The following is a 17,658-nucleotide window of genomic DNA, read 5'->3' as shown; positions in this document are numbered from 1 at the left end:
CAATTTGGCAACGCCGGATTTCCTCCATTTAAACCTATGCTAAATAATCGATTCTTGCCGAAGAACCTGGCTCCTCCAAGTATCGATACATTTCCATAGGTTTGAATGGAGAAAAGACAATGTTGCCAAGTTGCTGGATCCCCCAATGTTCATTACTTAAAACGCCTGGATGCAACTATTAGAGCTCAATTGATGTGCGTGTTGCATCGAAACGGATGTGAAGGCGTTTCAACTATCTAACTATTTTGACGTTGTATCGAGGAGACCTGTACCTGTCTTTTCGAAGTCGAGTTTCCTTCAAATTTCGTCTAATCTAACTCAGGTTAAGGTGATTCGATGGACGCCATATTTTGTGTCAGAACGGCATGCGATATATCGCATCAATTGGTTCCATATTTTCAGCTCCTCGTCATTTTTCTCCTATTTTGAGATCGCACTTCTGTTGTCAGGAGTCTAAAGCACTCACTTACCAATTTTAACAAAGAAATTCAACTTAATAAAGGCGTGGTTTTTTCAGAGAGAAAACATCGCATTCGATACTGATATCGAAACTGCACTCGAATGCTATATTTTCTCTCTGAAAGAACCACGCCTTTATTAAGTTGAATTTCTTTGTTAAAATTGGTAAGTGAGTGCTTTAGACTCCTGACAACAGAAGTGCGATCTCAAAATAGGAGAAAAATGACGAGGAGCTGAAAATATGGGACCAATTGATGCGATATATCGCATGCCGTTCTGACACAAAATATGGCGTCCATCGAATCACCTTAAATCACTGATGAAGCTAGAAGAGCATAATTTGTATAATTTTTACGAAACAGAGACAAATGAGAAAACAATAAGTGCTTGAAGTTGAAGTTGTTTCAGACAAAACAGCCGAAAAGAGCATCGGTCCCCCAGAGAGCATGTACTTCTGGGTAAAATTACGCCTTTTTATGAATTTCCAGCCTCGAACTTTGTGTGTAGTGTGTTGAAAATGCAACAACGAAAACATGCAGAAGATCGCATTTACGGATGTCTTGCTTAAAACTGGCTTTAACATGAACATGAAACAGACCTAAACAGTTGAAAATACTTGTTGATGTGTATTTGGAGTATGGGTGAAAAATTGAAGGCGCTTTATCATATTATATTAGATCCAATCAAGACAGCCCGCGGCGCTGCCGTGCTGAGCTGTGGATGAAGCTGCCACGGAAAAAAAACTTGCTGATTCAGCAATTCAATTGTTAAAAACAGTGAGTGCAATGTTTCAACGCAGATTTTACAACAAAAAATTGCTACTTTAACCACCCCCGTGGTTAAATTAGTTTACAATGTGGTTAAAGTAGCATGTTTTTGTTGTAAAATCTGCGTTGAAACATTGCACTCACTGTTTTCAGCAATTGAATTGTTGAATCAGCAATTTTTTTTTCACGTGTGAGATTACCTGGAAATTTGAAACGCCTTCAAATCCGTGCGTATGCAACACGCACATCCATGGAGCCCGAATGGATGCATCTGCAGGCGCTATAAAGACATTCGTTTCGGGTTTGTCGTCGTATGCTACACTAATTGAGGGCGCTGTTCGTTTCTCTAACACCTTAGATGAATGGACCATTAGATAAGGTACGAATTTCAGCATTCTGATACACGTTTCTTCACTAAAATTTCACGTAAAACACGACGCACACAACGAAAATTACCGAAATTAACTCCTTACGAAGATATTTAATGATTCTTGATGCGTGAATTCAAACCACCCGCTCATGAAAACTCAATGCTCTACGTGATTCACATCGCGCGCCAAACGTTTATCATGACAGTCTCTGCGATATAAAAATCTGGCAACCTCAATCTTGACGCTTTGGCTCAGTTATAGCAAATTGCTAATAGTTTGAACAACACATGGTGGGAAATGAACATTGCTCGATTGAGAAGCTTGCTGAAACCGTTGTAGTGGGCGATTTGACTTATGTAGAGCTTTGAGTTTCTTGTGAGCGGGCAGTTCAAATTCCTCGTAACCAATGTGAAATAAAAACGTTAATATCTCCGTTAGGAGTTGATTTCAGTAATTTTCGTTGTGTGAATCGTTTTCTACGTGAAATTCTGGTTAAGAAACATGTATCAGATCGCTTAAATTCGTACCTTGTCTAGTGGTCCATTCAATTGTTAAAAACAGTGAGTGCAATGTTTCAACGCAGATTTTACAACAAAAAAATGCTACTTTTACCACCCCCGTGGTTAAATTAGTTTACAATGTGGTTAAAGTAGCATGTTTTTGTTGTAAAATCTGCGTTGAAACATTGCACTCACTGTTTTCAGCAATTGAATTGTTGAATCAGCAATTTTTTTTCCCGTGTGAGATTACCTGGAAAGTTAAAACGCCTTCAAATCCGTGCGTATGCAACTCGCACATCCATGGAGCCCGAATAGATGCATCTGCAGGCGCCATAAAGACATTCGTTTCGGGTTTGTCGTCGTATGCTACACTAATAATTGAGGGCGCTGTTCGTTTCTCTAACACCTTCGCTGAATTCCAGCGTTAATTGGACTGCATTTTGCAATTTGGATCTATAAATTCTGGCCCGGTTTAAAAACAACGTATGTGCCATAAGTTTCCCTATGCACATAAGTGTTTTTCCAGAACAGCCAGAATTTATAGTTCCAAATTGCAAAATACAGTCCAATTATTGAAGTTGTGCCGATGAGGTAAACGCTGACTGATTTTTATCGCGGCGTTGTTAGTAATCCGAGAAATGCATCCTGCCGCGCTGAGGAAGAACGCCGTATGAACATTCGGGAGTTGCCAAATTTCCTCTAGTAAAATTTTCATTTCTGAGGAAAATTATGAATATTTTTCCTTGAACTTTTCAGGAACGTAAGGTGAAATTGAGGACAAAAATATTGAAAAAGTTGGAGGAAAAATCTTTACAAATTTCCCTGAAAATGTATGATTTACTGAAGAAAATTCGGCAACGCCTGAAGGTTCATACGGCGTTTTTCCTTAGCACGCTAGCATTGATTTCTTAAATGTATAATAATGTTGTCGGTCTTCGAAATTGCAGCATTTTGGTATCTGGAGCATGACTTCTTCAGTTTTCTTCAGCTTACTTTAACGGGTCTTTTTTTTTTTTTTTTTTTTTTTTTTTTTTTTTTTTTTAAGGAAAATTACTTTTGACGTTCAATTGCGAAATTTGTGAAGGACCGGAAAGCGATGACGTTGATTATTCTTGATTATTTTCTCATTTGAAAATTAAATCATGTCAGAAAGTAGGATCGCAGCAAACAGAGATACGCGTTTTTGCAGTTTCGCCGTCAATTTATGTTACTTGGACTACACTGGGAAAAAAAAAACACATTGGATCTGGACTCCAGACTATGGAAAACATTGACAAGAAAGAATACTCTTGATTCAATCAGATTTAAGCTTAAATCAAAAGGAAATCCGCTCAAATTAAGAGGCTTGGTTCTTGATTTAAACAAAAATCCGATTGAATCAAGAGTATTTTCTCTTGTCGATGTTTTTAAGAGTCTGGACTCTAGATCCAATGTGTGTTTTTTTTTCCCAGTGTACATCTTGCAGGTAGGAACTAAAATTTCTAGCTCATCCGTAAAAACAGATAGGTGCATAGCACTAATGGCACATTAGCTATTTCTGAACTGAGTCAGATATTGTAGTGCATAATGAGCCTCTAGACAGGGTAAGAACTGGAGGCTCTAAGCACATGAATCTGCATCAGAATTTCGCGTAGAATTCAATGGTACAAACGGGAATTCATGAAACCAACTAATAAGCGAGATATTTGCGTAAATAGACTGCGCATTTTTGTAAATCCCGCTCGCCTAATATACGAATGACGTCACATTTGTAGCCAATAGGATTGTCGCAGCGCTGCGCAGCGCCGACTGAGCATCGGCCATCGAAAACGTCCAACGCTCCCAACGCCGGGATCGTAAACAAACGAAAATTGATAACAGGAAGGACCCAAGCACCCAAGCAACTCGAAATCTTTTAATTTTCATTAATTACAGTCCATGTTCGACTTCAAGAAAGCATTTGACAACCATTTTCCTCGTATTTTATAACCTGGAGCCACAGCCTATCGGCTCATTGTAATGTGCACTCTGAGAATCAGTTCCACAAGTCCAAACCCTGACATTCTTTTCTTTGACCATTCTCTTTTCATTCTCGCCACAATTTAAGTGTTATGCAGTTTCTTTATCTAAAATATGTGGTCTTGAATTCATTCAGGAGTCAGAAGTTTACCTTTCTTTTAGTATTACAGCCCTTTGACCCCTCAAACTTCACCGATATGACCTCATGTAGTTCAAGGTTTCTCTGGCCCGAACCGAGTGATTACACATCTGAGGTGTGTCTCATGGTTCTTCAAATTAGCAGTTTAGAACTAAATTAGGGACTACAGTGACTCAATCCAGTTCTGCTTTCTTGTTCAATGTTTGTTATCAGTGTCTGTTCTTTTACGTGACCAATCTAGTGCATGCACTGTTACGCTATAAGTACAGGTATTATTGCTTTTTTCCTGCTGTCAGACCTTTTTCTTAAGCCTGCTGATTCACCACAGAATCTGCCCTAGTTGTGTAAATAATTTGGTGTGTAGTTATTGAGTTAATACCTCCTTGCGGTGATGCAAACTTTCTCAGATCCGTCATAAGTGGGTATTGCATTTAGACGATCACTCGGACCAGATGAAATCACTGCTCTAGCAGCTTCAAATTTATACTTTGATCTCTGATTCACTAATAAATAACACTTTATGGTGTCATTTATATTTAATCAGTTCAAAGCTAATTCGACAATGAATCATCAATGGTCCGATCGAAAAAGGAATTTTCTGGTGCGTGCTATGGCTGAATCGACACTACATTCAATTTTCGAAAGCTTCAATCAGGACATGACCATCCGTCTTGAAGTGAAAATATTTTTCAACCATTCAAGTAGTTCAAAAGGTAAGATATCTGAAGTTACTAAGGTATCACCAGGGTACATACGGATCTGTTGTTGGACAGTTAGTGTGAGTATGCTTACGTTTGTGGATAATCATTCATGGCAAAAAGAGGATGTTAATGACAAGGCTAAACTGGGAAACCACTTACCTAAATTCACAAAGTTTCAGACTTCCTGTTCCTCTTAATTTCTCAATTAAAAAATCATTCAACAAAATCTCTGAAATGTGATATTTTTCCTCTACATGGGCAGAAAATTCAGTAATTAATTCAAACAATATGCTGACTTGCTTCCCTTTGAAAATCTGAACTGGATGTAGAAAGTTTGAGCAACGTATTCAGGATATGTAATTTACACGTTTTGCAAATGATACCTATGTTTGGCCATTAGATTGGTTTGAGAAGTAAATGTTACAAATGTCATCCCTGGTCAATCTGAACTGTTTTTCCCAACTTGTTTTCATGGTGGGATGTAATTCTATGACTTTTCAAGATCCTTTCATCTTTCGGTACCTGAAAAATTCAGTGAACCAAACGACTTTCAATAGGAATCGTTGGCAACTTTACCATTGAAATGATTCTTAGGTGATTTTGAATGGAACAATCTTACACAAACTTTTGTTGAGCAGGTTTTACTCGCCCTGAATTCTTAAAAGAGAGGAAAAATATTTTCTTAACGCTTGGAGGATGATCTAACTATGTTGCAGGTAAGTAGGTGTGATCACTTCATTTCATGAAATTCAGTAAGGCTCGTCGCTGCATGAAACACATAAAACATACTGATTAAGAAATGAATCCTCAAATAATTAGCAACTGTTTTGTGCAATATCTGTTGATTAGCATTTGATGATAACTAGAATACAAAAATTCTGAAATTAAGAAACCAGGAATAAATAACTACCAGAATGGTCTTATCAGATTTTCTCTGAGACAAATTTCCATATTCATTGATGAAGTGTAGCGTGCATTTGAATTCACAATGTTTGGAATTTCCAATAGCATTTAAGGCCTGAGGCACAATTCCTTATCTTTTAAAGCAGGGAAGACACCTTGGACCCTCCATCATTCGTAACTCACAGCTTTCAGATTGGTTCAGTCATGTCTTCGAGCAGAAAAGCCCTTTAAATGACCAATTTCCACAATTTTATAACTTCACCCACTTGAGATGTTGTATTCCTCTTTAGATATATGGCAGGAGAGTATATTCTGAAATTTACAGGACACACATCTCTTCAGAAATAGGAGAGTGCTAACATAATTATTACTTACCAAGTACCAGTTCCTGATGAATTTTTTTAAGGTTCATGCTTTCGAAAGTTGAGTTGTAGGTAATGTCGATTCAGCCGTAGCACGCACCAGAAAATTCCTTTTTCGATCGGACCATTGATGATTCATTGTCGAATTAGCTTTGAACTGATTAAATATAAATGACACCATAAAGTGTTATTTATTAGTGAATCAGAGATCAAAGTATAAATTTGAAGCTGCTAGAGCAGTGATTTCATCTGGTCCGAGTGATCGTCTAAATGCAATACCCACTTATGACGGATCTGAGAAAGTTTGCATCACCGCAAGGAGGTATTAACTCAATAACTACACACCAAATTATTTACACAACTAGGGCAGATTCTGTGGTGAATCAGCAGGCTTAAGAAAAAGGTCTGACAGCAGGAAAAAAGCAATAATACCTGTACTTATAGCGTAACAGTGCATGCACTAGATTGGTCACGTAAAAGAACAGACACTGATAACAAACATTGAACAAGAAAGCAGAACTGGATTGAGTCACTGTAGTCCCTAATTTAGTTCTAAACTGCTAATTTGAAGAACCATGAGACACACCTCAGATGTGTAATCACTCGGTTCGGGCCAGAGAAACCTTGAACTACATGAGGTCATATCGGTGAAGTTTGAGGGGTCAAAGGGCTGTAATACTAAAAGAAAGGTAAACTTCTGACTCCTGAATGAATTCAAGACCACATATTTTAGATAAAGAAACTGCATAACACTTAAATTGTGGCGAGAATGAAAAGAGAATGGTCAAAGAAAAGAATGTCAGGGTTTGGACTTGTGGAACTGATTCTCAGAGTGCACATTACAATGAGCCGATAGGCTGTGGCTCCAGGTTATAAAATACGAGGAAAATGGTTGTCAAATGCTTTCTTGAAGTCGAACATGGACTGTAATTAATGAAAATTAAAAGATTTCGAGTTGCTTGGGTGCTTGGGTCCTTCCTGTTATCAATTTTCGTTTGTTTACGATCCCGGCGTTGGGAGCGTTGGACGTTTTCGATGGCCGATGCTCAGTCGGCGCTGCGCAGCGCTGCGACAATCCTATTGGCTACAAATGTGACGTCATTCGTATATTAGGCGAGCGGGATTTACAAAAATGCGCAGTCTATTTACGCAAATATCTCGCTTATTAGTTGGTTTCATGAATTCCCGTTTGTACCATTGAATTCTACGCGAAATTCTGATGCAGATTCATGTGCTTAGAGCCTCCAGTTCTTACCCTGTCTAGAGGCTCATTGCAAAATGTAGTCTGTTTGATGCGCATCGATGTCATCCTGTAGCTGGAACCACAAGCCATAGCCGGTTAAAGTTTCAACAATTAGGCTGCAGGTGAAACTATTTGATTTCATCCGCACCTTCATCCAAGATCCACAATCCTAAACTTCCATGCCGAGGAAATACGGCGTAAGAGCACTTGGAAATTGTCAAACCTCTGATAAAATATTTATAAATACAGGAAAAGATCCGAGAGGTTTTTCTTGCACATATCTTCAGACAAACGAGATTGTTGTCATTAAAATCAAGCGCAAAGTTCGAAGAAAAATACAGATTAGCTACCGATAAAGTTCGGTTTTTATCGAGAAAAAATTGGCAAAATCTGAGTGCTTATGAGGCGTTTCTCCTTAACTGAGGAGCTAAACAGCTTCAACCCATCACTCATCTTACTTCATGCCCGAGCACGATCCAAACGCATATCATTACTCGCGACGATTATCGCGCGAGCTCGCCGGATACCCACGAACGACAATAACTACAAATTATCATCGATACCTGCTCAATGCTGTCGAGCATTCGAGCTAGGGAAAAACGCCGCGCGAGCGGAAGGACGTTGCCGATTCTCAGTGGCGTGGCGTGAATTGCGATACATCGATTGTTATGCCATTCAAAGCTATGAAAAAAGATCGATTATCAGGGTGTTCGCAGCGAACACCGTAGTAATCGATTCTTTACCATAGCTTCAAATGGCGAGATATCGATAATCGATTATTTACGCCACGCCGCTGCCGATTTTCTGAGGATGAAATGCAAGCACCCTGCTGCGGGGCGATTATTGAAACTGATAGACAAAGCGATAGACAAAGATGACATAGGAAGTATAAAGCAATTCTATTGGTTGAAATGGGTGGTTCTCATCGAGTAAGGGGGAAAATGATAGACTAACTGTCGGGTTTCTCGTGGGTTGCCGTTACTTAGTCGATTCGATTACCTACCTCCTTTGTCCATTGCAACAACCCGTTTCCACCAATAGGATCCCTCCAAATCCCTTTTGTCGTCTTTGTCTATCGCTTTATCTATCAGTTTCAATAATCGGTCCGCTGGAAAACTTCTCTTAAAATATTTCGATGGCCAAAGTGCGGAACCACGTGTCTCCCTTGCGGTGTTTCACGGTTTCCGCTTCTATTTTACTTTTTCGTAAAGAAGCAAACCAACGTTCAGGGTTGCCACAGAATTTAGAAAATTAAATTCTCTGACATTTCCCTGATTTCCCTGACACATTTTGGTGAAATTCCCTGACAGTTGAAGATGTGACGGATGGTTGAGAAGGCATAATTGAAAATAGTTTCCAGGAAAAAATTGTTGTTTGAAACCTCAAACCCATTCTAGGAAGCAAATGAAGGTGATTTAACAAATGTTCCCTGATATTTTCGTCATTTCCCTTGAAATTTCCCGGTTTTCCCTGACTTCTTAAAATTCCCTGACAAATTCCGGTTTTTCCTGACTGTGGCATGTGGCAACCCTGGCTTGAAAATAGGTACGGAATATTTCTCTGGCAGAGCAGAAAAATCAAGGAGGTTTTCAGGAAATTACGTTAGCTAGCTTTCCAATGAAAAAATAAATTATGACAGGAAATGCGCAGCGCCGCAAACAGAGATACGTGGTTTTCCACTTTGGTCATCAATTTTTCACTAAAACTTTTTCTATTTATTTATTTGAGGACCATTCTTTCAGGGCGGCAGAGTGCAAAACGGCGGCAGCGACTCGATTGTTGAATCGATATCGAATGACCTTCATCGATAAAAAGCATTGCTAAGATAGGGATATATCGATCAGGATCATTCGATAACGATTCAACGATCGACCCACAGGTGTCGTAATTCGTAAACGGCGGCAGCGACGATTGTGAGTGGATATCGAATGACCTTGATCGATAAAAAGCATTGCTAAGATAGGGATATATCGATCAGGATCATTCGATAACGATTCAATAATCGACCCGTAGGTGTCGCGCAGCGGCAACGGCGCTGGCGAAGAAGGGATCGGTGGGGCGACAAGCTGTTCCGTTTACTTTTTTCGAACTTCTTCCGCTGTAAGACCACGAAAACGGAAACGCCGCCACCTGAGATATCCTTTTCGATTCATATGATTTTTACCTCGGTATTTCAGAACGTCGCCGATACACTACGCGTTAAAAGAAAACATCCTGGCCTGGCAATCGACTGAAAAAACTCTTCCAGACCAGACCCACGCCACAAATTGCGGCGGCGACGATCCACAGATTGCAAAATCGGGCATTACCTACTCGTTTCTGCGCCGAAAAATAAAAAAGTGCTGGAGCACTGATGATTGATTCCTATGATGATCTGACATCCTGTGCACAACGACGAATTTCCAGGAGATGAATATTTACCGAAAATATATGTTTTTCTGTGCGGAACATACCATTTTCCCGAGAAACTAGTGCATGATAGAGAAAAACAATGAAAATTGTCGAATTTAGCGGCTGAAAATGCATTGGCACCCTAAGCAACTCATGCTGAAATAAATTTCCTTACTGTGTCTTGAGAACAAGTTTCTGCGGGTAAAATTACTTAATCCGCCCACATACCCCCCCCCCCCCCTCCCCCAAGAAAAACTGATATTTCTGTTTGGCGCGTGGAAGGACATCAGGGAATGATTTTAAACCTGAGTCTGAGGGGGCTACTAGACCTTACTTTTTTCTGCTAAAGTCAAAGATGACCTCGTATTTTACCATTTTCCCCCCAGAAAACTGAGATTTCTAAACAATTGCGTTTTGCAATACTTAATAAGATATGTTTCAAGCATATCTTAAACATAAAAATAAAGTGTACATTTGAGAAATGATCATTAGTTCTTTCGTTAAAGCATATTTTGGAACCAAATTGGAACTCGATGGGTGCAGTTAATTAGACAAATATTCGAATAATAAAAACGGATGTAAGAAGGATACCATATTCCTTCATTGTTTTAAATTTTTTTTTACCGCATTCCATGAATACAATCTTGATCTCATATTCCGCGCGGGAGGATCAAGGAGGTCAACGAAATTCAATCGGCTCCATTCACGGTTTACCTACATCGACTTCAAGCCCGTGGGCGAGCTACTGCAGAGTGGCACCAACATTAAATTTTCCATATATCGATTCAAGATCTTTGCCGATTTGCCTTTGAAAGACAGAACATGTAGTTTCTTTTGCCAATCTATCACGTGTACTCAGGTTTACCTATTCATCCCTTTTTTTTACAATGGTTTGTCCTTATTTACCTATCCCAAATTGTTCCAAATTATGACAAAAGTCGTCTCTATTTATCATATTCTAATTCACTCAGAACAATCCCAATTCATCAAGATTCATCCCTGGTTCTGATGATTTTGGACTTACGTAGTTTCAACAAATAAGTGTCACATACGTTCTTACGTAGTTTCAACAAATAAGTGTCACATACGTTCTTGCCACGCGTATCACTTGCGCTGTCTTTAAAATATTTTTCGGTTTCGCCCGTTTTGCAGTTTATTTTCGAGAGTATAGCTCAAGTGCACTTCTCAAAAACTCATTAATTGCGGAAAAATGAGGGCACTTCCTGAGCGAGTCTCTCTTAGGAGCGAAATCTTCAACTCGGTCTTCGATTGGGTTCGGGTCGGAGAAGCAACTAAACTAACTCTGCGGCAGTGCGTGGAGTATCATGGGGGGGGGGGGGGGGTGAAGGCGCTTCAGGCTCACGAAGTTCCCTATCGATAAAGACTTTCATTATAAAAACGATCATGATCAAGGCAAACTCTTATGACTTTTTCGCGCCACTAAGTACTTAAGTAGCTGTTACAAATTATGTTATATATAGGAAACCATTTTTGGATATTATATTGTAGGTAAGAAAAAAAGTTAAAAAATCTTAAAGAAAAACGACTATTTTTTTAAGAGTTGTTTTACATTCATTTTACACAAATGTTAAAAACTTCCAGTAGATCTTTTAAGAGTCTTCCAACCCTTTTTTAAACTTAAATTTTACTTTAGAAATACTCATAACAGATTTCCTAGAACATAATTCGGACAGTATTTTAAGAGCTAGCATTTTTAGAATTTACGAGTTTTTTTAAAACAAATAATACGAAGGTTAATGTGGATTTTCCGGCTTTTGTGTAATACATGCGGGATACGATCCATATATTTCAAATTTTTACTTTGGGTGGGTTATTTTGAAAAAAATCAATATTTCAGGCTGTAAATCAGTCTTTAAGGAACGTCCGTAACGAGACTCATCTTACAAAGCCTTAAAACAAGATTAAACGTAGTGTTACCAATTCACCATCGACATCGATGAAATCGGATGCTTGGTGTGAAGTGAACCCAGTACTACTACATTTATTTACATATTTTGGAAGATGATTTTCGGCACGCTTATTCCATAATGATTGCTCTCCAGATTGAAATTCCAATGTTCCCAAAATCATGAAATCTACCAAATTGTTAACATCTGAGAGATATTAATGGTACCCAGAGTGCGTTTCGAAAAAGTTGAAGATCCACCTGAACGGCATACAACGGCATTCGAACGGAGGTGAAGAATTCTCATCAGTGGTGATAAATCGTTTGGTCCTTCATTTAAACCTATGGAAGAGGATCGATAAACACGGAGTTCGCAACGAACACCTCAATAATCGATCCTTTACCACAGTTTCAAATGGAGAAATATCGATAATCGATCGTTCACGCATCGCCACTGATTCTCATGATACTTGACGATCCGGCTACGGTGGAGTTAACGCGAGCATATTGCCGTGCTGAGAAAAAACGCCGTATGAACCTTCAGCCGTTGCCAAATTTCCTTCCATAAAACACAAATTTCCTGGTAAACTTATGAATATTTCCCTTCCAATTTTTCGATTTTTTCGCAATTACACCTGAGTAAAGTTCCTGAAAAACCCCAGGAAAAATATTCATAACTTTCCTCGAACATATACGTTTCATCGAAGGAAATATATGGCAACTCGCGAATGTTCATACGGCGTTCTTCCTTAGCACGACAGCATACGCGTCTTTAATATCGAAACTGACCTTCCTTAAATAAACACTTGAGCACGGATTGAACCAGCAGGAGTAGCCGAAGGTCCGTTTTCGATACAGAGGAGCAGGAGACCATATTACAGTCTGCCGGTCGGGTCGGGTCGTCCCACGTACTTCCATAAAAATCGATACACCCGAGTTTAAAAATAAATAACGAGTCGACAAATTTTCCGGCCAAATCTCTCGGGGCATGGATAATTTAACTTGTTGATCTTCTTCGCCCGTTAACTGTTCAGATCGAGGAGTGAAATTTGGCGCCGGAGTATATGAAACGCCTAAAAACCCCGAGTGACATGAATTGGACTGCATTTTGCAATTTGGACCTATAAATTCCGGCCCGGTTTAAAAACAACGTATGAGCCATTAGTTTCCCTATGCACATAAGTGTTTTTTCAGATGAGCCAAAATTTATAGGTCCAAATTGCAAAATGCAGTCCAATTCGTAGTGAAATTTAGCACTATAAAAGCGTATCGTATGATACTCTGCAAAAAGAGAAGATTCCGCTCTGTAATATAGTTTAAGTCATTCGTATGGAAAATAAATTCCGCTCCGCATTCATGTCACTGGAGGTTCTTGGGCGCCGTACAGACTCCGGCACAGAATTCCACTTCGAAATTCTTAACAGTGTATGTATACTTCCCGTTAAAATGAGGGAAAAACAAAAAAAAAAAAACACTATGAAGAGACCCGAATACTGTATGTAACAAGGTGGAAAAATGGTGCTGGGTCCACACCATTTCGCGAGGAAATCAAAGCCTAGAAGTTCCAAAAATTATAATTAGAGTCAAAACTAAATTTTTTTAAACTCTAACAGAACTCTACAAAACTGAGGGGGTGGGGGTTGTTCAGCTCAGGTTGTTTCCATTAGAATATTAAGTTGGAGTCACGGCGAGAGATCTATACCGGTTTGGGTCTTTTTGGACCTCAAAAGACCTTTTTAGACCCTTCCCGTTGAAACTGGGAACGAAATTTCAACGGAACACGTGCATTTCACACAAGATATATGAACCATTTCCGTTTAAAAAGTCACAAAACAAGAGCCAATGCTTTAAGTAGTGCTTTGAACACGTTCCCGTCATGATGCGCCTGTAAACTGAGAGCACGCAATAAGCGTGACTTGATCGTCCGAGTCACGACTCCTCGAGAGGGAGAGAGTGAGAGGGAGAGAGAGGGGGAGAGAGAGAGAGAGAGAGCCGCTTACAATTTGTACATGAGACCCAGAGGCGTGGCGTGCTTTGCGATATATCGATTGATCTGCCGTTTAAACCTATAGATTTTGATGGATAGAGAGGGTGTTCGTTACGAACACCCTGATAATCGATTCTTTACCACAGTTTCAAATGAGGAAATATCGATGATCGATTGTTCACGCCTCGCCACTGGAGACTAGAGCTGTGCTTTCCTCGGAAATAAATGGATGCCCTTGGTGGTAACACTGGCGATTGGCCGGCTAATTAAAATTTTCAAAAGAAAATTATGTGTTTATTTTCAAATTAATTTTTAAATGTACCTACTTTAAATTCTTACTTAGCGACAGATATTGTTATCAAAATCTGTATTAGATGAAATAAAGCCTCTGAGTTCATACAAATATTCAATAGTTGGCTGTAGGTCCCACTGGGATAACAGCATTAAACCAACAGGGGAAAAAAACACATTTGGGAAACAACTTCTCCTCAAGATAAGAATTCGAAAAATAAACTGTCAAAAATCTCACTCTATAAGCCAATGAAATTCACCTTCTTTGAATGGTTTCGATGTTCTTTTCATCTTCTCTCTAGTTTTTTCTTCTTTTTTGTTTTCTTTTACATAAGACTGCTTCTTCAAATTTAAAAACCGAGTGGGTATAAATTGTTAAAAAACCATTCTAAATATGAAAAAAACTGCATTAATTTTGAATTAAACGAAGAATCAATACCGCGCAAGACCTACAGAGGCAACTAGGATCTAAATATCCTGGAAAAATGTAGGGGAACCGGGACCCAACGTACAACATTCACTATACTGCCGTGTTAAGGAAGAATGCCGTGTAAACATTCGAGAGTTTCCGAATTTCCTCGAATTAATGTTTATTATTGAGAAAGGTTACGAATATTTTTCCTTGCAATCTTCAGGAACTTTAGTTGAAATTGCGAGCAAAATTATCCAAAAAATTAAAAGAAAAATATTTATAAGTTTAGCAGGAAACTTGTGTTTTATCAAAGAAAATTTGGCAACACATGAAGGTTCATAACGTCATACGGCGTTTTTCCTTAGCACAGCAGTATAATATCAGACATTTCCAGTTTCTTATTTACACTGACACTCCACTCTGACTGTTACATTTTTTTCTGACTTTCAAAAAAGACAAAACTTGCAAAATATGCACCCAGAAGAAAAGCAATTTTATATACAGCTCACTGCATTAACGCAAATAGTAAAGTAAAATAAATGTGCTGGAAGCAATTGCAAGGGTGCAGAAACCTCAAAGGCTCCAGAATTAAACTAAGAGCCTCCTCATTATAGGCTTGTCACACTATCAAAATACTCCATCAAAATGTCAAGGTCAAGTGCTGTGATTGGTCCAAGTTATCGAATAAGCCAATCACAACACCTGACATTCATATTTTTATAGCTAGCTTTGATAGTGTGACACAGGCAACTCAAGAGGAGGAGTTTTCAAAAAGGATTGAACTTTCTGAGTCCCTCAGCGGTTCCAAACAAAAATACTCAAGGGCCTCAATTCTTATTGCTGCAAGTCGATGCCAGAGTACGAAACCTCGTATCTCCGTCTGCGACGTTGCAGACTTCCTGCCATACTTTATTTTTTCTTTGGAAAACTAGTCAACGTACTTAATTTCTTGAATTTTCTTTCTCTGTTAGCAGAATATTCTGCATCAATTTCAAGCTATGAAGTTATAGCCTGTTTCTCTTCAAAAAAATGAAATTGGAGCGGAAATTTTGAAACACTGTAAGAGAGATACGAGGTTTCGCACTTTGGTCATCGAAATGCTTAAATTTAACGCAAGGACAGGAAGGTTCCGCACCCCTGAGGTACGTTAAGTGTAAACTTAAACACTGAAAAAATTTTTTCTTGAGATATTATTTTCACTTAAAGCGTCATTTCTTGTCAACAAAATTTGTTTTTTATCCGTTAAATTCCTGCGGATTTAACTTAGAGTCAGAAAGAAACGTTGTTTTTTTAAAATTTGTTTTTAACTTAAACCTAACAATAGTAGAACAACGTTTTTTAAACTCAAAATAAATGACTCTAAGTTAAATCCGATCGGGTCTGACTCAAAAAAACCAAATTTTGTCAACGAGAAACAACGATTTAAGTCAAAATAATACCTACTCAAGAAAAAAATTTCCAGTGAATGTCAAACATTATTTGATGCGACAACATGATACACGTTATCGACAAATAACTACTCTAGACAAATAAGATACTCTTAAAGAACCAGAAATAAAATGTTTTGAGGTTAGTTTAAATCAAAAATTAGTGCAGAATGTGAGTAAAAGCAGGCATCTTTAAAAGACTCACCTTTACTCGGCGTGGCAGGCACTGGTTTTGGCCTTACTAATCTACTGATTTTCGATGGGGGCCTGATTCCAGAAGCAGTAGATGCAGTTGAGCGTTGAGAAGCGACCGAAACAACCGACTCGCTGAGACTCGGCGTCTCCGATGTATCACTCATCCTTTAAAAGCAAAATCACAAGGGAAAAACTCGCACGACCGATTCAAAAACCGCACCATTAGAAGCTCGATTCCGAACCCCGCGACGCGAACCGATTCAGCATTTCAAAGTACCCTGCAACAAAATGAGAGATGAAAAAATTAAGTATTGACCATTCAAGAGTAAAAAAACAGGATGTGAGAAGTCTTTGAATAAATTCGACGGTGTAAGTCGGCAAACACATGACTCGGTTTGCGATGTCGCAAACTTCCTGTCATACTTTATTTTTTAAATGGAAAACTATACTCAACGGCAATTATTCAAAACTGATGTGATTTTTCTTCTCCCCGCAAAGAAAATTCTGCAAAAACTTCAAGGAATGATGTCAATTTGTTCTCCTTTAAAAAAATAACATAGAGGCAGAGTTTTTGAGACACTGCAAACGAGATATGTGATTGCGGACTTACGCCGTCAAATTTGCCATGTGTAGCAGAAAATCAATACAGGGTGTCTACTAAGACAGGCTAACCATAAATCAGTACTTTGACGGTACTTGTTCAGAACATTTCCCAAAAATTTAGTACCTCAACAGAAAAATTCAGCACTTTTCCAGTGCCTCTACTTGACAAAATTCAGAAAAATTTTGAAAATTTGAAATTCTCGCTCGAATTGCGACAAAAATGCGGTAGACATAAAATTTCATTGGTGACTTGAAGATTGACTGACAGCACACTGGCAAAGAGATCTTGCAGGTGAGTACTGCTCTGAGAATTAACGGATTGCGTACTTTACACGCTTCATTAAAGAAAATTAAGAAATTAGGGCTCCTGGCGATACCACGTTAAAAAAACACACCAAAAGCTCTACCTCCAGGAGTAGCCACCGTCTATTCAGTATGGTCGGGCTCTCCTAAGGTGGTGTGGAAACAAGCCTAAGAGAAGCACTACCGTACTTGGGAAAAATGCTGTATGAAAAACAAAACTTTGCCAAAATTATTACAATAAAACAGAAATATTCTTGAAAATTTATTAAATACTTTTCGGTGAATTTCACTCACAATTTAAGTAAGCGTCTCTGAATATTTCGAAGAAATATATCCATAACTCCCCCTGAAAATGAATATTTTATTAGAAGGAAAACTAGCAACATTCGGTTGCTCATAGGCACTACGTTTTCCCTAAGCGCGGTAAAGTGGGAGTTTTCTCTTCCTTCATCCAGTAGATCAAAGCTACTGATACTAGATGCCAACTCATTTTAAAGCCCAGTGACTACACATTTAGGAGGCTCTGCACTAAGCTGTGTAATCTGGCCATGCACGCTACTTTTCGCTGAATGAATACTGATGTCCAACACCTTGAACACAAATCTAGAATAGATGAAGGGTGTCAATAATAGAGGGTAATCGTTCTCAAAGATAGTAAATTATAGATCATTTCAAGCAAACTTAAATTCAACGTCAAGTT

General features: G+C 38.7%; 1 protein-coding gene and 1 long non-coding RNA gene across 8 annotated transcripts in view; one reads left to right on the top strand and one right to left on the bottom strand.

The window, feature by feature from the left end:
* The window catches only part of LOC140224680 (uncharacterized), a 378,383-nt gene that overhangs the window by 348,749 nt on the left and 11,976 nt on the right, over nt 1-17,658 (top strand). The gene's annotated exons all lie outside the window — the stretch shown is intronic.
* The window catches only part of CLIP-190 (Cytoplasmic linker protein 190), a 105,891-nt gene that overhangs the window by 87,649 nt on the left and 584 nt on the right, over nt 1-17,658 (bottom strand). For all 7 annotated transcript variants that reach the window (XM_072300867.1, XM_072300868.1, XM_072300870.1 and 4 more), the window contains exon 2: nt 16,063-16,330. In XM_072300867.1, coding sequence (XP_072156968.1) covers nt 16,063-16,216 — 154 coding nt within the window. In that variant the 5' untranslated portion in view covers nt 16,217-16,330. The remainder of the gene's footprint in view (nt 1-16,062; nt 16,331-17,658) is intronic.

This window comes from Bemisia tabaci, chromosome 5, assembly GCF_918797505.1.
Source record: "Bemisia tabaci chromosome 5, PGI_BMITA_v3".
Classification (NCBI taxonomy): Eukaryota; Metazoa; Arthropoda; class Insecta; order Hemiptera; family Aleyrodidae; genus Bemisia; species Bemisia tabaci.
The sequence above is the reverse complement of the archived record's forward strand: the minus strand, read 5'-3'. Positions and strand labels throughout refer to the sequence as shown.